At 54.5% G+C, this 20,888-nt stretch overlaps 1 protein-coding gene across 1 annotated transcript in view; it reads right to left on the bottom strand.

Moving 5' to 3' along the window:
• Window positions 1-2,718: 2,718 nt before the first annotated feature.
• Window positions 2,719-20,888, bottom strand: part of FBN3 (fibrillin 3) — a 170,276-nt gene continuing 152,106 nt past the window's right edge. Inside the window, exons 54-63 of the mRNA XM_074977926.1 lie at window positions 20,279-20,404; window positions 18,406-18,612; window positions 17,887-18,012; window positions 16,959-17,081; window positions 15,932-16,048; window positions 12,913-13,041; window positions 6,665-6,784; window positions 5,886-6,117; window positions 5,357-5,525; window positions 2,719-4,750 (exon numbers count right to left, since the gene is read on the bottom strand). Coding sequence (XP_074834027.1) covers window positions 4,376-4,750; window positions 5,357-5,525; window positions 5,886-6,117; window positions 6,665-6,784; window positions 12,913-13,041; window positions 15,932-16,048; window positions 16,959-17,081; window positions 17,887-18,012; window positions 18,406-18,612; window positions 20,279-20,404 — 1,724 coding nt within the window. The 3' untranslated portion in view covers window positions 2,719-4,375. The remainder of the gene's footprint in view (window positions 4,751-5,356; window positions 5,526-5,885; window positions 6,118-6,664; window positions 6,785-12,912; window positions 13,042-15,931; window positions 16,049-16,958; window positions 17,082-17,886; window positions 18,013-18,405; window positions 18,613-20,278; window positions 20,405-20,888) is intronic.

Raw genomic sequence — 20,888 nt, forward strand, 5'->3', positions numbered from 1 at the left:
GGAGTTAGAAGGCTGTCCAATATACAAAGCATCTGGGCATTGTTGGCACATGATGGCATATATGATGTTAGTAGAGGAGCATGAGAAAGTGCCCGTGATTCTGCGATTACTCATGTGCCAACAATGCCCAGATGCTTTCTATATTGGACAGACTTCTAACTCCCTTAGACAAAAGGTCAACGGGCACAAGAGACATCAAAACACTCCAGATCCACAAACCAGTTAGTCAACATTTTAATGGAGTGGGGCATTCTGTCAATGACCTAAAGGTACGTGTGTTACTGAAGAAGAATTATCGCACCGTTGTGGAAAGGGAAACAGCCGAGCTGGCTTTTATATTCAAATTCGGCACATTAACACATGGTTTAAATTGTGATGGGAACTTTCTGAGTCACTATAGGGGCTCGTCTGCATACTTGGCTCAATCTAATTCTTGACATTCCCCCCCCGCTCCACCCCTCCACTCTCTGATTTGCTCACCTTGATTATCTTTTTCTGATTTGTCCTCCTTGCTTACTGTTTTTGGTTCTCTGTACCTTTAATATTGAGCCTGTTCTGGTCTGGCTATGGTCTGAAGAAGTGGGTCTGTCCCACGAAGGCTCACCTAATAAATTATTTTGCTAGTCTTTAACGTGCTACTTGACTGCTTTTTGTTTTGATAGCTGTGCTGTTGTGCTCCATAGGCCTAAGCTGAGTAGTGGCACGTTCAGGGTATTGCAGGCTCAGCGATGGCATTTTGCTGCTGTGGGTGGTTGGTTGGTGGACGCGGAAAGGTTCACATTGAAAGGGTTTGAGAACCTCTAGTGCAGAGCAGTGGCAGAGCCGTCCTGTCCATTGGGTGGTTTGGGGCCAGGCCCGTGCTTTGGGAAAGGCTGCAATGGGGGTGTGGCAGGGGTGAGAAGCAGAGGTGGGGCAGGGCCTGGGGCAGAACGGGTGGGGTCTGGAGCATGGCACTGCTGACCCACTGCATGCAGCATTCCCTGTTCAGCAGCCCTGTCACCAAGCTCAGCCAGCTGCCCTGTCCCCCACCCGCGTGCCTGGGGTTAGAAGAGCTGGGAGCACAGAGGATGCTGCTGTTTGCAACAGCCCCATTGTGCCTCCGGTGCCAGAATTACCCAGTCCCCTTGTAGGCAACACGTAGGATGTGAGTGGGGTACGAGCATGGCAGTATGATGTTAGTAAGTACAATGCTTACAATAGGGTCTTGCCCCTTGTCTGCATTGCAAATGACGTTGCATAAGGGTCTTTTGTTACGTCTGTATAACCCTTTCTGAAACATAATCCTGTCTGACAGGCTCCATAACACCATCTGGGGTGAGCGATGGAGGAGGGTAAGTGCAAAAGCCCTCGTGAATGTCCAGGTGGGCTGGCTGATGGGAGGTACTTGGAGACAGTCAGAAAAGGTGCATTGTGCCTGACGCCAAGCAAATAAGCAGAACTGACAAGCCCTGAGACAGGCAGGTCCTCCTAGAGGTGAGAAGCCAAACGAGCTCAGGAGGGGAAGCCTGACCAGAAAGGGCGCCTGTGGGAAATGCTGATTAGGGAGTCCTGATTCCCCTGTGACATTGCAAAGCCACCCACTCAAGTGGGCATTTACAAGCATGAAGCTGCATTGCTTTGCCATGGACCTGTGGGGTCGGACCTGCAGGGGCTCCAAGTATCGGTGCAGGACCCATGAAGCCCAGCTCCTCACTCTCGTTCAGTCGTACTGGCTGCAAGACTGACTTGAGCCATGACAGACTGGTGACCTCCCACCCCACTCGGCAGGACCCGTGTGCGAGAGTGACGCCATCTGCGGGGTTTCATGCTGTATTTTCAATAAACACAGCTCAGTGCCGTGTTGCTTCTCATAAGCCTAACAGCAGGGGTGGTTAGTCAGCCTGTGTCATGGGAACAGCTAACAGCCCAAACAATGCACCACAGCTCAGAGCACAGGAACAATCTTCTGGGAGTGGGGCTGCTCTGCCTGAGGCTCCCATGTCCACCCACTGGTAGGGCCTTCTCTGCACGGAGGTGGGTACTGCTCCCAGAAGAGACTGCTCTGCTCTCCTTTGTCCCTGGAGCCCTCCTGCTGCACCTCAGGAGGGGCTGCCTGCAAGCCCATGGCAGGCCCTTGTGGAGCAGGCTGTATCACTGGCACAGCTTCGTCCTGCAGCCAGACTGCCCACTTTTGCAGGTGTCACACCCAATGTGACGTGAGTTCCTGCCACCAGCTAGGAATGAGAGGCAGAACCAGTTAACCCAAAATAATTTTATTGTTGCTGTTGCTTCTGATACAAAAAGGGACCCACACTGAGCGGCTCGTTCTGCAGGGCATGGCACTGCCCTGGCTGTGCCCAGTGTGTTGAAAACCAACCAGCAAGAAATGGCAATCACCACACTAGACTGGAAGGAACAAAACCTTTCGCTTTCTCATTTGGCTCCACACACACACAAAACCCCACCTCTGCTAAGTTATTATCAGCATTCATTTTTTAAAAGCACCTTTTGGTAAAAACAAACAAACAAACAAATGAAAACAGGCCACCTGTCGCGTCATGAGGTCTGAGCCTCTTGCAAAATCCAGCTTGTGTTGTTTGCAGCTGCATTATGCAAAAGTTTTCAAGTTTGCTATTTGCCAAATTACAGTATAAACACACGCCATGTGGTGGCAGCTTCCCAGGAAAAATCAGAAATGACCCCCCCCCCCCCGCGCCCCGCCCCGCCCTCCCCACCATACCAAAAAAAGCTACAGGAATATGCACTCCTCACAACACCGAGCAGTGGTAACATTGGTGGTTACACATAAATAGGAAAGGGTGGGTCCAGTGCAGTGACCCTGATGAGTCAATACCAGCACCAGCTTCTGCCAACTGAAAGCACCATTGTCTTGGGATCTATCAGGTAGTCTTGTATGTTACCATGAGTGAATGTAGCACCTTTGTTTCCTTCTGTTGATGCACAGTGTTGATGTAGAACAAAAACAAAACAAAACAAAAAAGACAGAGGAGAAAAGGCAAAAAGGCGTTTCATGTAAAGCTGGCATTGGCCTTGCAGGAACCAGCTGTCTGACGCTCCCGCTCTTGGCAGGAAGGGCTGTGAGTACCAGGCTGTCTGCTCAGGCCTTTGGCGGCAGCAAGGAGGCAGGTGGTTTTTAGTGCATTTAGGTTGTCTGCATTGCCCAGAGGATGCCACACTGAGGTGACCAGAGCGGAATCTGTGCAAATCCCACATTTGCCAGTAGCCCCTGACTGGCTGTTTGGCCAAAGGCCCCGAGGGCCACTCAAACCAGACCCGCCCCCAAACTGGCACCCACAGTCGGGGACCGTTTTGACAATATGGGCCAAAACGTCCCTGCATCACGTTCCTCTCCCCAAAGCGCTGCCGTGCACTGATCCTGTGCTGGGGGCCTTGCAAATGCTCTCAGCAATGAGCCCAGGATCTTTCCCATTGGGCCGAATACCTCCCTCACCCCCATCCTATCAGCGAGCTCTGCTGTGCTCTGCTCTGCTCGTGACATCTCCTGGCGATTCAGCGTGTTCATCCCCAATGGAACAATAGGCCTGGCTGCCTCCCTGCAAAACTGGTCAATGCCTGCTGGTGAGCGAGGGACCTGCGGCCACCTCTGCAGCCGCAGGAGCTGTAGGAACAACCCTTCCAACTGGGCTCTGAGGAGAGGCTGCCGCAGTACCAGTTGGCTCTGCACACGGTTTGAGTGCTGCAGCCCTCAGCTTGCAAAGTGAGGTTACACAGCATGGTCCAAACTGGCCCTCACGCCCGCCCCGGGGCCAAATGGCCCCTTTGATTGCCACGTAAAGGGCCAAAATGAAGGACCTGGTAGAACACAGCATAAAAAAAGAGCGCGAGAGCCAGGGAGCAGACAGTGATGGCTGAGGGGCTTTTCCATAGCACCACTGGGACAAGGCCGAAGCAAAGAGAAAACCAGATATGGTCGGAAATGGCACCAATACAGCAGTTTCTCTAGAGGTCACATATGAGCCCTGTCCTCAGCCACTGCCCAGCTCCTGGCTTGGGGATGGTGAGCGGCCCTTGGCCATGGAAGGCAGGGAGATTGCAATGGGAGAACTGTAGTCCCCTGTTGAATGGAGAAGGGCAGGGCCACCCACCACAGGGGACGAGTGCGCAGTGGCAGACACAGCCCGACAGCAGGGTTTCCAGCCGTGGCCCGAGGGCTCCCAAGCTCTTGGGGGGTTGGTTGGTGGATAACACAAGGGAAGCAGTGTGGCCCTTAGGTGTCCAGGGCCCATTTCCCAGCAGTCAGACAGCGTGGCTGGCCAGGTGCTGGCACAGGGGTGCGGTGAGAGCAAAGGGGTTTGTTTCCGGTGTAGATGGCACTGCTCGGAGCTGTGCTGTGGCTGGCTGGGTCTCACGGTGGCTAGTAAAGCTGGAGCTGAAGCCTCACCCTGAGTGCCTGGCCAAGCTCCCCGGCCAAGTAGTTGAGGTCGTTCTTGGCCTCCTGTTTCTGCAGTTCCTTCTTGCCGTGCAGGGGCAGGCTCACGATCTCCAGCAGGTAGGTGCCGGGCGTGACCTTCTTGCGGCCAAGGTGCAGGTAGCTGAGTCCCTCCACTTGGTGGATGCGGAAGTGGCCGTCCTCGTTCCCATGCGCGATCACATAGCGCACGTGGTTCTCCAGGGGCTCCACGGCCGGCAGCAGCTCCAGGATGTGCTGCTTGTGGGCCAGGGCTGAGAGGTTCAGGCGCATGGGCAGGGGGGCGTCGATGTCCAGGCTGGCCAGACTCACGCTGGGCTCCTGGGTGGAAGAAGGCCAGGTTCCTGAGTTAGCTGGCACAAGGAATGGTTTGTGGCCTGACCTGGGGTGAGAAGGGAGCCTGCCCAGGGCACCCAACGCAGCTCAGCAAAGGGGTCCCGGTGTGGCAGAGCCAGGCCAGCAGCTCCCCTGGCCCAAACTTTCCTCTGCCTGCCTCCCCAGGGCCACTGAGCCAGGCCCGTACTCCCTGCTTCTCCCCGCTCGCCAGTGAGAGCACTGAGGGGCACTGCCGGACAGTGACTGGAGCGCTCAGGGTTGAGTCCCAGAACCCCTGTCTGACTGGGGGAGGGGCCAGCCCTTGGGGGGCTCAGCACAGCACCAAGCTGTGGTGCTCAGGCCTGTGTCTCCCTGGGGCGTACATGGGGGCGGGAATGATCTGGCCCCAATAATCCCACCTGCTATGGGGTCTGGGGACACCCCCTCACGACCAGGCCCGAAGAGTCTCCGGACAGCGAGGGCTGCTGCGGGGCAGGTCTCGCTGGGCAGAGGCCCACCCATGGCTGTGCCGGGGGACCTGTCCAGCTCTTTCCCAGGAGCACGCAGGCCTGGCACCCAGCTGGCCTGCAGTGTCCGGTGGCCTGGCATTACCTGGGGCACCGCAGTCCCGTTGATGCTGCGGCGCTGCCGGCCCCGCTTGGGGTAGCCGTTTATCTTGCACTCGTAGCAGGCCTCAGGGGAGAGCAGGTTCTCCTCATCCTCCTCTGGGGGCGCCGGCAGGTAGGGGCCTTTGCCAAAGCCGAGTCCAGAGATACAGTGCCTGGGGACAGGAGTAACACTGGGGGAGGCGTGGCCATGCAGGGGGGCCAGACACACCCCAGGCAGGGGGACGGGACGTGCAGTGCACAGCCCAGAGCATGCATCCGCTGTGCCCTGGCTTTCGGAAAGGAGAGGTTTGGGGACATGTGCCCCCCGCCAGAGCTCTCAGATGGCGACACAGACCCAGACGGCAGCCAGGCAGCACTGGGAGGACCCAGGCAAGTATCCAAATGTGTGTGAGAGCGAGTGGGCCAGGGAGGGGGTCCGTGGACTGCACATGTGCTCCTGGGAGGCTGCCCTGGCAGAGAGCTGGTGTGAGCCCAGGGCCCCCCAAGGGACTGGAGGAGCTGTGGCCACTCACCCTTGTCCAGCTCGGAAGTACCCGCCAGGGCAGGCACAGAGGTAGCCCCCGTCCGTGTTGGAGCAGCCGTAGCTGCAGGGGATCCCGCCAGCTGAGCACTCATCCACGTCCTGGCACCCGCCAAAGGCCTGGTCGAAGTCGAAGCCGGATGGGCAGACGCACTTGAAGCTGCCCAGTGTGTTGTAGCAGGAGGCAGAGCCACAGGCTGAGGGGCTGGAGCACTCGTTTTCATCTGCGACAGGCCACAGCAAAGTGCTCAGGCTCCTGCCGATGGGGGCGGGTCTGGGTGGGGGACCCTACTCTGGGGTCGCGCTGCTTGTCCCTTTCCAGGGAGTGTCAGACGCCCTGGCTTTGCCACGGCCAAGCACAGCCAGCTGGGCTCCAGGCACTAGCTCTTCAGGCCTCCCCGACCAGGGCCTGGCCCCCAAGCTGATCTGTGGTCAGGAGCAAGCAGCAGCCAGACCCTCAGCCCACAGCTGTGACAGGAGCAGCAGGAGGCTGGCGTGCAGCAGAGACGCACTTCAGCACGGGGCTCTAGGCGGCTGTGCTGGCAGACTGGGGCCCAGCACCTGACTGCCAAGCACAGTGCCCTTGTCTCTGCTCTGCCTAGTGCCCAGTGTAGGGCCCACAGCACACCCAAGGTCCTCAGGCGAGTGACAAACACAGGAAAATCGCTGACCTGCCAGAGGGGGAGCAAGGAGTCAGCAGCTCAGCTGGGAGCAGCCTGCCTCCCCTTGCTGGTACCCTGCCCCCACAGGAGGCCCCCAGTCCCCACTCACCCACACACTGGTTCCACTGGTAATGCTGCACATAGCCCTGTGGACAGCCGCAGCGGTAGCCTCCCAGCACATTCTGACAGCCGTGCTGGCAGCGATGGTTCCCGTCACACTCATCCACGTCTGCTGGCATAAACAGCACAGAGCACCCATCAGACACACGCCGGCAGCTCCGGCAGCCGGGCAGGAGAGCCCATGGGCAGAGCCCAGGGACTGGCAATGTAGGTCACACAGTGCCCATCAGATGGACGCCGGCAGCTCCAGCAGCCGGGCAGATCCATCTGCTGATCTGGTGAAGTCCTGCCCTGGCTCCAGTCTGGACTGGCTGTGCCCCCCACCCAACTGACTTCCTTGCACAGGCAGCCTGGGTATATCCTGGGGGAGGGGGGACTCATCCCCAGCCCAGCCAGCACTGTTCCCTCAAAGTGACCCTGATGGACCAACTCTAGTTGCATGCTTGGTCCTAGGGGTCACGGAGGAGTGAGCCAGACAGGAGGGCTCCTGGCAGCCCCCTGCAGGCAGCCTTTGGCCATGGGTCTCCTTAGCTTATCTCGGGAGGGGCTGTGGCTTGGATGTGTGCCTCCCCACTTCCAGTGGTGGGAGCAGGGCAGTGGTGTCTCCTGGGGTGAGGCAGTCCTGGCTTTGTTATTTCCTAAGCGCTCTGAGCACTGGCTTGCCTGGCATGGAGTCAAGCCCCTGGCTGTACATGTGTGCAGCTCAGGTTCCAGGCGCTGCAGCCCAGGAGCAGCCTGCATGCCCCATCCTGTTCTAGGAGTCTGCAATGGGCTAGTACTGCAGCGACCCGAGGCACACTCGGCTGCGCCTTCCCAGAACCGCAGCCTCGATCCCAGCCCTTGCACAGCCACAGGGATGTACCCCGAGATCTCTGCCCAGCGCCTGCTCCTCACACCCCCTGCTGGTACCAGGCCAGCACAGCGCAGCCTGATCCTACACCGCCTGCCATCTATTGCCTCACCTGGACGCAGGTAACTAAAGCGACACCTTTCGGATGTGCTTGGATACAAACGCTGGACGTCGAAAGCATAAGAGAGGTGAATGAGTGACGGGCCTTAAATGAGGCCATTGATACAAGAGGCACCAGGTGGGACAATGAAATCGACTCAGCCTGGTGACTCCTGAGGCAGAGGTCGCACTAGCTGTGTGACACACGGCCAGGAAGGGTTAAGCCCCCTGCAGGAGACATGAGCCACATTCAACCTGTGGGGAGGCACTGGGAGATGAGGTTTGTGGTTGTATGTGTTTGCACAGGTATCGTTAGCCCGGCCCGCTGCGGGTGAGGGAAATGGAGCTGTTGCCCCAGGGCCTGGCATTTCAGAGGCACCTAGAGCTTCAGCCAGTTTGGTTAGTATAAGAATTGTCTCTTAGCGTTTCTTTGGGTAAGACTTGGAATATTTATTAGCTCTGGAGAGAAGGTGCCCAACACTTTGGGACTGACAAACAGTTTTATAGGAGTGATGAGACTGTCAGTGGCCCTCATGGCTTTTGGCTTGGCTGGGTGGGCGGACGTGGAAGGTTTGATCACTATTGGGGCCTGAAGTTGTGGCGCCTGTGCCACCAGTGAGCATGGATGGTCAAAGCTCTTTGGGGCAGGCTTGTTACATGAAAGCATTGGAACATCAGCCAGCTGGGGGATGGGCTGCCCCATTCTTGCCCCTTTGCTGTAATTGAGTAACCTCAGTGTGGCTGCCTGGACACTGGCCACAATGTGAAAGAAAGCACCAGTCCCCAGGAGGGTGTCTAATGGGCACTCTGTGTCTATGCATTGCACGGGATCTCTTCGGCGGGGCTTTGTCATAAAAAAGAAGAGAGCCAGTGCTCATTTCACGCTCCACCCCCAGCCCAGCCCAGCTCAGCCCAGCCTATGGCTGGGGCTGTCGAAGTGTCGGTACTAAGTACTGGCAAGTACCAGCACAAAAAAGCACTGGTCTTTGGATAGAAATTCCATACTTGAATAAAATTATTATTACAAATTATTTTGTAAGTCTTTAAAGTGCTACATGACTGCTTTTTTGTTTTGATAGAATTCAGATTAACATGGCTTTCTCTCTGTTACCATACTTGAATAGTAAGAGTATAGCCACAGGAATATATACCGATCACCTCATCAGGCTGGTGATTGTGAAATCTGCTGATTTCACAATCACCCACTGATTGTGGACTATTAGAGGCTATTAGAACTAAAGGGGGATTTCAGCTATCCCCATGCTGCCTGGGGATGCTGAATTGACACTTAAAACGGCTGCTTCTTGGAACAGCTTATCCCAGAACTCCCCAGAGGACAGGCAATTCTTGATTTAGTCCAAAGCGGTGCTCACGATCTGGTCCAAGAGCTACTTAGTAGTAATGATAGCCATAATGTAATCAAATACAACACCCCTGTCAGGGACAAAACCCAAAGGAATCCACCACAGCAGCATTTAATTCAGAAAGGCAAGCTACCCAAAAGAGAGGAAGCTAGCTACACAGAATGAAAAGGTAGAGTTACGAGAGTGAAAGGCCTGCAAGCTGCTTGAAGCCATCTAAAAACACTGCAAAAGAGGCTCAAAGTAAATGCACAACCCAAATTAAAACAAACAAACAAACAAGCAAACATAGTAAGAGGACCAGAACTATGTCACGGGGTGAGCAACAGAGGAAAAAAGCAGTTAGAGGCAAAAAGTTCCCCTTTAAATACTGCATGTCAGATCTTAGTAAGGAAAACAAAGGAGAATATACTTTGGCTAGTCAAGTGTAACAGTGTAATCATGCAGGCCAAAAATGAATTTGAAAACCAGCTAGCAAAAGACACAACGACTAACAGCAAAAACATTCTAAGTACATCAGAAGCAGGAAGTCTGCCAAACAAGGAGTGGGGTCACTGGACAATCATGGTCTAAAGGAGCACTCAGGGAAGACAAGGATGAGTAGCTTGCTTTGGTCTTCACACCACAGCACATGAAGGAGATGCCCACATCTAAATCATTCTTTTTAGGTAACCCATCTGCAGAACTGTCCCAGACAGTCTTAGAGAGGTAGCTGTGTGAGGCTACGTCTACACGTGCACACTACATCGAAATAGCTTATTTCGATGTAGCGACAGAATAACGTCTACACGTCCTCCAGGGCTGGCAACGTCGACGTTCAACTTCGACACTGGGCAGCACCATATCGAAATAGGCGCTGCGAGGGAACGTCTACACACCAAAGTAGCACACATCGAAATGAGTGTGCCAGGAACTGCTGCAGACAGGGTCACAGGGCGGACTCAACAGCAAGCCGCTCCCTTAAAGGGCCCCTCCCAGACACAGTTGCACTAAACAACACAAGATCCACAGAGCCGACAACTGGTTGCAGACCCTGTGCATGCAGCATGGATCCCCAGCTGCAGCAGCAGCAGCCAGAAGCCCTGGGCTAAGGGCTGCTGCACACGATGACCATAGAGCCCCGCAGGGGCTGGAGAGAGAGCGTCTCTCAACCCCTCAGCTGATGGCCGCCATGGCGGACCCTGCTATTTTGATGTCGCGGGACGCGGATCATCTACACGTGCCCTACTTCAACGTTCAACTTCGAAGTAGGGCACTATTCCCATCCCCTCACGGGGTTAGCGACTTCGACGTCTCGCTGCCTAACGTCGATTTCAACTTCGAAATAGCGCCCAACACGTGTAGCCGTGACAGGCGCTATTTCGAAGTTGGCACCGCTACTTCAAAGTAGCGTGCACATGTAGACGTGGCCTTAGTCTGTATCTTCACAGAACAGAAAGGTTGGCCTGTAGCACGTTAAAGACTAGCAAGATAATTTATTAGGTGATGAGCTTTTGGGGGACAAACCCACTAATTTAAGTCTGGAAAATCCTGATGAATGAGGATTACCCTTCATTTTCATTCATCAGGATTTTCCAGACCTGAAGAAGTGGATCTTTCCCATGAAATCTAATAAATTATCATTAGTCTTTAAGGTGCCACAGGACTGCTTTTTTGTTTTGTCCCAGACAGAGACATCAGTAGAGGAGGTTTTGGGATAAGCTAATAAATGGAACAGTAATAAGTCACCAGGACTGGAAGAGAAAGGATTCCAAAAGAATTTTAACATGAAATCACACAACTAGAAAGGCTAATATTTAACCTATCTGGGGTTAACTCAGTCTCTGTGCCAGATGACTGTCAGAGTACTATTGAGATGCCAGTTTTTAAACAAGGTTCCAGAGGCAGTCCTAGTAATTACAGGCTGGTAAGTCTGACTTCAGTACTAGGTACCTTAGTTGAAACTACAGCCAAGAACAGGAAGATCAGATGCAGATGAACATGTGTTGGGAAAGGGAAATCACGCCTCACAAATCTATTACCAAGCAGCCTGTGGGCTAGGGGGATCCAGTGGATCCAGTGTACTTGGACTTTTAGAAAGCTTTCAACAAGGTCTTTCACCAAAGGCTCTTAAGCAAAGTGAACTGTCATGGGCTAAGAGGGAAGGCTCTCTCATGGATCAGCAAGGCTATGTCTACACTTGCCTCCTTCTTCGAAGGGGGCCTGGCAATCAGGGCGATGGGAGATTACTAATGAAGTGCTGTGATGCATATTCAGCACTTCATCAGGCTAATTCTCCCCCGTGGCAACTTCAAAGTGTCAAACTTTGAAATACCGGCATGCGTGTAGCTGTGGGCACTTTAAGTGCCTTTACTCTGCAAAATTTTGACACTTTGAAGTTGCCGCAGGGGAGAATTTGCCTAATGAAGTGCTGCATATGCACTGCAGCACTTCATTAGTAATCTCCCACCACTTTGATTACCATGCCCCCTTTGAAGTATAGCACAAGCGTAGACATAGCCCAACTGGTTAAAACACAGGAACCAAAGAGTAGGAATTAACAGTCAGTTTTTAGAATGGAAGAAGATAAATAGTGGTGTCTCCTGGGGAACTGTACTGAGACCAGTGATGGTCAGCATGTTCATACATTATCGGAAAAAGGAGTAAACAGAGAGGTGGCAAAGTCTGCAGCTGATACATTACTTAAGATAATCCAAAATAGACTATAAAGAGTTACAAAGGGATCTCACAAAATGTGGTGACTGGGCAACCAAATGGGATATTAAATCAGAACTGATAAATGCACAGTAATGCACATTGAAAACCATAATAGCAAATGTACTTACAAAACGATGGGGTCTAAACTAGATGTTTCCAACCAAGAAAGATCATGGAGTCATTGGATAATTCCCTGAAAACATCCACTCAATGTGCAGTAACAATCGGAAATTGAATGGAATTGGGAATCATTAGGAAAGGGATAGACAGTAAGATTAAAATATTATAATGTCACTATATAAAACCATAGCTCACCCAGTTCTTGAACACTGTGCATAGCTCTGGTCCCCTGACCTCGAAAGATATGCTGGAATTGGAAAAGCTACAGAGAAGGGCAACTAAAACATCGGGGAGGGGGCGCAGAACAACTTCTGCAGGAGGTAAGATTGAGAACCCTGACACTGTTCAACTTGGAAAAGAGACATCGAAGTGGGGAACAGACAGAGGGCTGCAAAGTCATGACTGGGGTGAAGAAAGTGAAGAGGAAAGCGTTATTTACCGCGTTGCACACCACAGGAACCAGGGGTCACCCAAGGAAATCATAAGCCTGCAAGGTTAAAACAAACGAAAACACGTACTACCTTACCCCCCACACAGTCAGCCTGGGGAACTTGATGCCAGGAGAGGATGTGAGGGCCAGAAGTGTAACTGGCTGCAAAAGAGTGCTAGGTGAGTCCTGGGAGGGCAGGCTCATGCGCGGCTCTTACCCAGGAGGGTCAGTGGTGCAGTGTATGCTCTGAATGCCTCTAGCCTCAGACTGCGAGAAGCTGTGACTGGAGGATGGTTTGGATCACTTGACAATGGCTCTGTTCCGCTCACTCCCTCTAGGGCACCCGGCATTGGCCATTGCTATAAGCAGAACACGGGGCTGGGTGGGCTGAGCTTGTGTGGCTGTTCTCATGTCTCACTGAACTCATGGTTGGACCTCAACCTTCCTCACTCTGGGCCTGGGCTGGCTGGGCTGCTGGCAGCTCTTCTACTGCCTGCAGAGCGATCTCTGCTACTCTCTCACCACAGGCCAGCAGTGAGGAGGTGCCGTGCTCTGTGTGCTGACGAGCATCTGAGAAATTGAATCACCCACTGCTGACTGTACTTGGACCTGCTCCAGGAAGGGACGTGGACTTGGGACCCTTCCATACAGGATATGCAGCAGGGGAGACACACACCCACCTTCACAGTTGATGCCGGAACTGTCCAGGGAGAATCCCTTCTGGCATTCACAGTTATAGCTGCCTGGCGTGTTCAGACACTGTCCTTTGGCTCCGCATAATGTGGGCTGGGCTGTGCACTCATTGTTGTCTGTAAAACACCAGTTGCTTTGCATGGCAGACTGCCGGGAGCTTGCCATCTAAAGAGCCCTGCCAAGGGTTGGCTGCTGCAATACCGCAGTGATGGGAAGACAGGCTTGGGCTACGGAGTGGCAGAAAGGGGCCCAGTTTGCAGCAGACATACCCAGAGACTCAGACTAAGGCTAGAAGAGACCATCGTGATAATCTACTCTGACCTCCAACACATCACAGGCACACCCCTCACCCACCCCTGCAGTAGGCACCCATCCTCAGGCTGTGTTACTGACAGTCACACATCATGGTTTAAAGACTCCCAGTTACAGAGAAGCCACTGCTGCCCCTGGCCACATAAGAAGGGAACTTCCCCCGTCTCTCCCAGGGCTGTGCCAATCTGACCTGGGCAAAAATTCCTTTCTGGCCCTACATACGGCAATCGGTTCCACTGTGCGCATTTTTGCAAGACCCACCAGCCAGATCCCTGGGAAAGAATCCTCTGTCGTAACTCGGCGCCCGCCCCGCTCAGAGCCACTGGAGACCTCTGCTGCTAACAGTTGCAACTGGGCTACAGGCTGTGCTGGGCCCCCGCTCCCTAAACTTCTCCAGCTCAGTCTTGAAGCCAGGTGCGCAGCAGTTCCCCTCCCCACACCACACCTGCCTTGGGAGATGGTTCCAGGACTTCACTCCTCAGATAGTTAGAAACCTTTATCTGACCACCAGCCCATACTACGGCCATTTGTTGTTGGGGCCACATTGGTGCTTCACTTTGAGAACTCCTCCCCCTCCCTGAGCTTTTAACCCCAAAGGTATTTACAGCGAGAGACCAGATCTCCCCCCGGCCTTTGTGTGAACAAGCCAAGCTCTCTGAGTCCCCTCTCAGAAGGCTTTCCATTTAGAACATCCAAGCAGCCTTCCTCTGCACCCATTCCAGTCTGAATTCATCTTCCTGGAGCTGGTAGACCAGAAGGGCACACAGCGTTCCAGATGGGCTCTCCCTGGTACGATGGTACTCGTATGTCCCTGTCTCTGCTGGAAAAACCTGGCCTGGTGCATCCTAGGGCTGCATTAGCAATTTTCCTGAGTGCAACCCAGTGGGAGCTTATAGTCCACCACTGATTGACGACTCCTTACAGGTCCTTCTGCTCCTCTCTCACTTCCAACCAATACACATTCAGCTTATAGCAACAATTCTCGTGGTCAGTCCCTAAGTGCGGGGCCTGGCACTTTGCACTGTTAAACTTCCTCCCATTTCTATTACTCCAGTTTCCAAGGTCTTTCAGATCTTCCTGTCTGACATTCTGGCCAGGCTCCATAGTGACTGTACCTGTACTTCCCAATTCTGAGTCAGCAGCAGCCTTCATTAGCACACTCCTGCTTTGTGCACCAATGCAAATGTTAATAAAATTGGTCCCCAGGCCAACCCCAAGAAATTCCTCCCCCGCATCCAGAGACCTCACCTTTCAGGATGACCCCCCTGTACCCACTTCCTTAACCGCCTTTCAGTCCTCAGGTTAACCCCCATCTTCTCCCATTTAACTATAACTTCCCAAGTGGAACTGAATCAAAGAGAAATAGAGGTGGTTGGTCTGGCAACAGAACCATGTTCTATGTTATCCAATTGCTGTTTACCTCTGTGCAGAGGAGACTAGTGTGGGGGTCCTATGGGGCGCACCGGCCATGTGCCCCCGCCCTGTCCTGCCCCCTCCATGCTGCTTCAGGGAAGAGGGGGGACTGTGGGCTGGTGCTGACAGTCAGCGTGCAGGACCCCCGACACTTGGGGTGCAGGTGATCCCGCTGTGGACTCCCACGTCACCGCTGCCTCGAGGTCCTTAACTACTCTCCCTTTCCTAATTATGTTCAAGGTCTGTAGGTTCCTGGATCACTTTTCTTCCCATCTTAAAAAACCGGAATTATGTTAGCAAGTCTCCTGTCACAGAGAATGATCGCCAGTGTTGAAGATTCATTAAAAAGCCGTGCTGTTGGGCTCGCCACCTCACAAACCGGTTCCTTTCATCCTCTTGGATGAGATTATCTGGACCCCCAGTTTACTTCTATTTAACTGTCTGAGTTGGAATTCCATCTCGGATGTGCTAATTCCTACGTCCATAGCCACATTTCCATTAGCTACCAGCAAACTGCTCCCAAGATCCTCGTTCCCCTTATTAAACACTGAGGCAAAGTAATTTTTGTGTGGGGCCAGACAAAGATTATCTTGAATCTTCGCCCCATCCTCAGTGCTTAGCCACACCACTTCTTTCCTTGCCTTCATTTCCTGTAGATGGTTAGAGAACCTATTGCTGTTAGCTTTAATTCCCTTTGCAGGGAGGGCCCAGCTCTGCTTGGCTCCTGGCAGTTCTCACTTCATCCCTCCATGTCTAGACCTCAGAGGGGCAGCCTCCCTTGCTGACCCCATTCCCTGCAGGCCTGCCGCTCTCTCTTCATCCAGCTTGCTCTGCCACCCTCCCCTACAAAGGTCCCCTGGCTTGGATGAGGGCTCCAGATGGTTTTTGCAGCACCGACATACCATAATGTCAAGACTTCTCCCTGTTCAGATCCTCTAGTTCTTTAGGCCCGTCTACTTCCCTAAGTAATTCCTTTAAGGGTTTCAAGTTTCCCCTTTTGAAATCCAGGCCACTCCATGCAGCTGTACTTTTGTTTAGCCTTCTGATAGTTTACCTGAATTAGCTCCTAGTCACTTGAACTGAGCTTGTTCCCTACAGCCCGTTCTGCCGTGAGGTTCTCGTTACTTGCCAACACCAATTCTCACTGCTGGTTGCTCAGCCAGGTTCTGAGCCAGAGTGGGGAGCTGAAAGCAGCACCTCCCCTAGCTTCTAGGGTGTGGCACTGGGGCAGCTGTGGGGGGGAGGCATGGCGGGGGTTGTGCTGGCGGTGCAGTTACTCACCAATGCAGGAGGAGTGGTGCTGTGTGAACCCAGGGGGGCACTTACAGTTGAACCCGCCGATGGTGTTCACACACAGGAACTGGCAGTTGTGCTGCTTGGTGGAACATTCATCCAAATCTAAGACATTAAACACAAGGCCCCACGCTGCCAATTAGCCCTGTCCGCTCCAGCTGTGTGACTGTGTGTGGTACCCTTGTTACCGCAGCAGCCCCACGCAGTACAGGGCTCCTCTGGGCCAGGCGGCCAGGGCTGTGCAAAGCTGCATGGCCCCAGGGCAGGCTTGGAAGCAGAAACTGGACAGGGACTGGCCCTTGCACAGGGACATGCCCAGGGTGCCTGGCCCTGTTCGCAGAAGCACACATCAAGCCTTGCAGAAGACAATGACATTGTTCACTGTGTCACGGAAATATTTCCCACTAGCTGCATAACCTCCATTTGACCTTCCCAGAGTTGTCACAGGGCATGCAAATGCCCGGCAAGAGGCACCAGTACTGAGAGCCAGCCCCGGGCAGGGACTCTGCCCAGCCTGCCAGCTGCTACCACGCAGTGGGAGAGCGCAGCAAGGGCTGGCACCCTAGGGACGAGACAAGTGCACCTGTGGGTCAGACACAGGCTGCCAGAGAGCAGCCACTGAAGTAAGGCTCTAGCTATCTGCCCCAGGGGTCTGAGAGCAACACAGATGCTGTCCCACCCAGCAACTGGCTCAGGAGCATGCATGGTGTCAGGGAGGTCGCACGAGACCTGGGAAGTGGGCTGGGGAGCGCTGGACGCTGTTTCTTAAGCAGAATATTGCTGGGGAGCCAAGAGCAAGACTCAAAGCCTGAGCCCAGTGAAGTGGGTGGTCCTCACTTCTCTTGGCCACATGGGGCTGGGAATTCAGCCGCACACACTGCAGGGGGCGCATCCAGGGGTCGTGGCACTTGCTGTAGGTGCAGCCTTGGGCCCGGAAGCTGAGTGACAGCAGAGGTCAGGATCCCAGGATGGGGCAATGGGTTGCTCAGCCCAGGCTGCAGACAGAGGCTGATACCTTTGCAGGTCTTTCCGTCCTCCTGGAGGATGTACCCCCTGGGGCAGGAGCACTGGTAGCTGCCCTCTGTGTTCTTGCAGATGAAGTTGCATGGCTTAGGAGACTGGTTACACTCATCCAGATCTAGATTGCAGAGAAACAGGGACGAGGGATCACTGAGTGGTTAGAACGTTGGCCAGCTAACCCCGGGCTGTGAGGGGCCATTTAGGCATCTGGGGCAAAGGAAAAAGATCTGCCAGGGATGGTGGCAGGTCCTGCTGAGGGCAGGGGACTGGACTTGATGACCTCTCAAGGTCCCGCCCAAGTCTACGGGATGGGGCTGTGCACATATATTTGGGTAGAAAAACAAAGATTGGGCAAGTCAGCAGGAGGGTTGCTGTGGGCTGACCGGGGCAAAGGAACTGTGGACCCTGGCTGCTTCCTAGTCCTGCCTGGGGATGTGGGGCAGAAGAACGGCACCACGCCCCACCCCACAGAGCAGCAGAGGGCACCTGGTGCTGCCTGGCACCTCTGAAGCACACTTAGAGGAGCCTGGCCAGGGGAGCGAGAGGGGACCGAGAGTGACAACTCTTAAGGCTCTGACTGGCAGGGAATACTGGGGAGAGAGAGGCACAGCCACTGACACTGGACTGAGCTTGTTCATTGCACTGGGGCCACGTTATCGTGTGCTCTCAAGTGGCCTGGAGCCCACGGGGTTAACCAGCAGGCTGGGTGTGGGGGCAGGATCGTAGCCCAGAGACTAAGCTGGGCTGGTTCTTTGTGCTGGGGGTGTGGGGCAGTGCCCTATTCTGCAGGGGCTCAGGGACACCCCCTGTAATCTCAACTGCCAGAAAATCAGGCAGGAGAGCCACAGGACGCAGCTTTGGGGCCATTGCTGGGGTACAGTGAAGGCCGGAGCTGCCGGCTTGGCCGTGCCCGTCTGACTCACCCACACAGGCTGTGCCCGTGATGTCAGCCGTGTAGCCCAGCTTGCAGTGACAGCGGAAGGAGCCAATGCTGTTGATGCAGTGTCCGTTCCTGCAGAGGTTGGGCAGCACCTTGCACTCATCAATGTCTGGAGGAGGGAGGGACTGATCAGTGCAATGCCCCAGGGCACCCAGGCTGCCATGGGAGAGGTGCTTAGCTCCACACTGGGTGAGCTCTGGGGGCTGTTCTCTAGGGGATCAATCCTGCCCCCAGAGGAGTGAGTGCACAGCGCCTACCTTCTGAGAGCAGCCCATGCTCCTGGCCTGACTCCTCCCCATCCCCTGCAGGGCAATCTGGGACCCTGAGGGAGCAGCTGCTGCAATGGCGTATGTGCTGTGCCAGTGTCACAAGGAAGAGGCGCTGCCAGGGATTGCCCAGGGACACCCAGGGCTAGCAGATGCCATGTGGGCACATCCCCAGCCTGCTCCCCCATTACATCACCTGTCCCTGGCGGGCTGACGCTGGGCAACCTGGCACATACCTCTCCCATCAGTGGTGTAGCCAGGCCCATGGGGACACATCTTCTTGTGCTGGGTGGTTCCTGGGAGTGGGCAGAGCTCACACTGGGTGCCCCAGCCACGGGCACCACTGCAGCAGCACTCCGACTTGGTGACTGGCTTGCGGTTGGTGGAGGACATCTGGCACATGGTCTGCAGCACTTCTGTGAAGCAAGATCCCTGGCGGGTGTCTGGGCAGAGAAAGAGGAGGGCAGTGAGGTGAGGGTGTCAGTGCTGGCTGCCTCTAAGGAGCAGGGGACAGTGGTGGGAAGGGACACTTGGGTTTGTATTCATAACTGGCTGCCGACGCGCCATGCCTAGCCCCGAGTTTACACACAGGTCTGCTCAGGGACTTGGTGGATGCGGGTGGGCAGTCAGTGCCAGCCACGTGCAGACACATGCCAGGGACAGAGCCATGCACACCCTTTGGAAGTGCTCTCTGCAGGGCTTATCTCACGCTTTATCCAGACTAGCCCAGAACTCCAGCTCCTTCCTGTCTTCTCCTGCGTGCCCCCATCCTGCCTGGAGCTCCCTCTCCGGGAATGGCCACCTGCAGCTGGAGGTGGGTTTGCAGCACGGGTAGACTGACTTGCACATGCTCAAACCGAGCGAGCAGCATGGACGTTGCAGGTGGGAGGCAGCTGGAGCTACCTGTGGAGTCCCAACCCATCTGACCCGATCCCCAGCTCGGACCTCAGCAGGCTAACCCAGCTCCCTGCCCTTGCGTCAGTGTCTGTGTAATGGTGCACCAAGCTGTGTCTGAACAAGTGCTTTGGGACTGCTTGTCGTTCTGTGTTACACTGTTCAGCCACGGCGTGTAAAAGGCCCAAGTTAAGCTAGCCTCAGCCATACCTGCTGGAAGAGCACTAAAGGATCTAATAGCGGGCAAACCTGGCATGTCCATCTCTGGGAAGGAAGCTGAGGAGTCAGCCTCTGTGGAACTCGCTAGCTGCAGCCCTGCAACAAACTACGTAGAAGAAGCACCTGACATCAAGTCAGAAGCAACTAGTGCCAGAGGAGAACAATCAGAAGGAACAAAGCAACACGGGTTGGAAGAGCTCATTGGAACGCCACTCTTCAATGCCCTGGGGACCTGCAGGGTTAACACACCCTCCCAATGGATGGACTAGAGGCAGCATTCTCAAGATTTGACTTTGGTACAAAGCTGCATAAGGCCCTTGGCAATGGGCAGGTGTTTAGTTTAGGCTGTGGCAAAGCAGGCTACAGCAGAACTTCAAATCTTTTGATTTTATTGTAGGCAGTTGTGAAGCTGACCACGAACGACGTTGGCTATGACTGATGCATGAGGAATGTGGTTTATGAAAGAGCATGTTTTCACCACAAAATTCAAGAACCAAGGGAAATGCTGGATGTCCTACAACAGCTCTGCATGCATTGGCTGAAACCTGTGATTTGGGAAATGCAAAACATGAAAATATCAGAGACCAGCTGATTATTGGGGTTACAGCTGAAATCCTTTCACAGAAGCTACAGATACTGTGAGATTCAGCTCTTGTCACAGCTATCCAGACAGCTGTGGTCGGAGCAGGATAAAAAAAGGTGTTAGCAAATCTGAAACTAGCTTAGAAGCTCTGAACAGACATTTGAGTCTTGGAAGGTTTAGAGACAGTAAGTCCTGCATGCTGGCAGGGGTTAGATTCGGTGGCCCATGCAGCCCCTTCTAACTCTGTCTAATGCTCCTGGCTCCTCAGCTCATCCAGGGACGGATGCAAGGCTGGGCTGGGACTTTTCCGTGCCCCCAGAAGTGGATCCTTCAGCATTAGACAAGCCCCAGCTGCTCCCACACTGACTGGCTTGGCCGTGGAGGAGCTGCGGGAAGCTGGGCATGTTACTTACCGATGCATTCGGTGCCCGAGGCACTGGCTTGGAAGCCTTCATTGCAGTCACAGCGATAACTGCCCACGATGTTAATGCAGCGGCCGTTGGGGCAGAGCCCCGGCTTGGTGCGGCATTCGTTCTCATCTAGGTGGAAGGGAGTCGGAGAGTCACTCAGACACCGCTGAGTGGGAGGGGGCAGTACAAACACCTCCCAGGAGAAGGTCCCCCCAAGGCTTAGGACAGCTCTAGAGTGCGCCGCAGGCTCCAGCTGTTACACTGCACGCAGGGCTCTCCAGATCTCCTGCAGATGCCAGCCTGCCCCTGTGCCGAGGGGCTGGGCAGCAAACTGGCCACTCCACAGCATCCCTTAGGGCAGCTTTACGCTGCCTTGGTGCCCATCTGGCCAGTGTACCCCAGAGAGACTCAGCTGCAGATGCTTGGGAAAGCTCAGCACAGGCGGGGCACAACCAGAGGGCCAAGAAAAGGCCACGATCAAAGGCAGCTGTGTCTGACCCCGGGTTGGTGTCATGCACAGCACAGCACAGTGGGGCCCTGGCCCGCACAGGCCTTTGGGTGCTATTGCAACAGGACCAGCAGTCCCAGGAGTTCAGGGCGAGGGCTGCAGATG

This window comes from Carettochelys insculpta, chromosome 27 (assembly GCF_033958435.1).
Source record: "Carettochelys insculpta isolate YL-2023 chromosome 27, ASM3395843v1, whole genome shotgun sequence".
In the NCBI taxonomy this organism is placed as follows: domain Eukaryota; kingdom Metazoa; phylum Chordata; order Testudines; family Carettochelyidae; genus Carettochelys; species Carettochelys insculpta.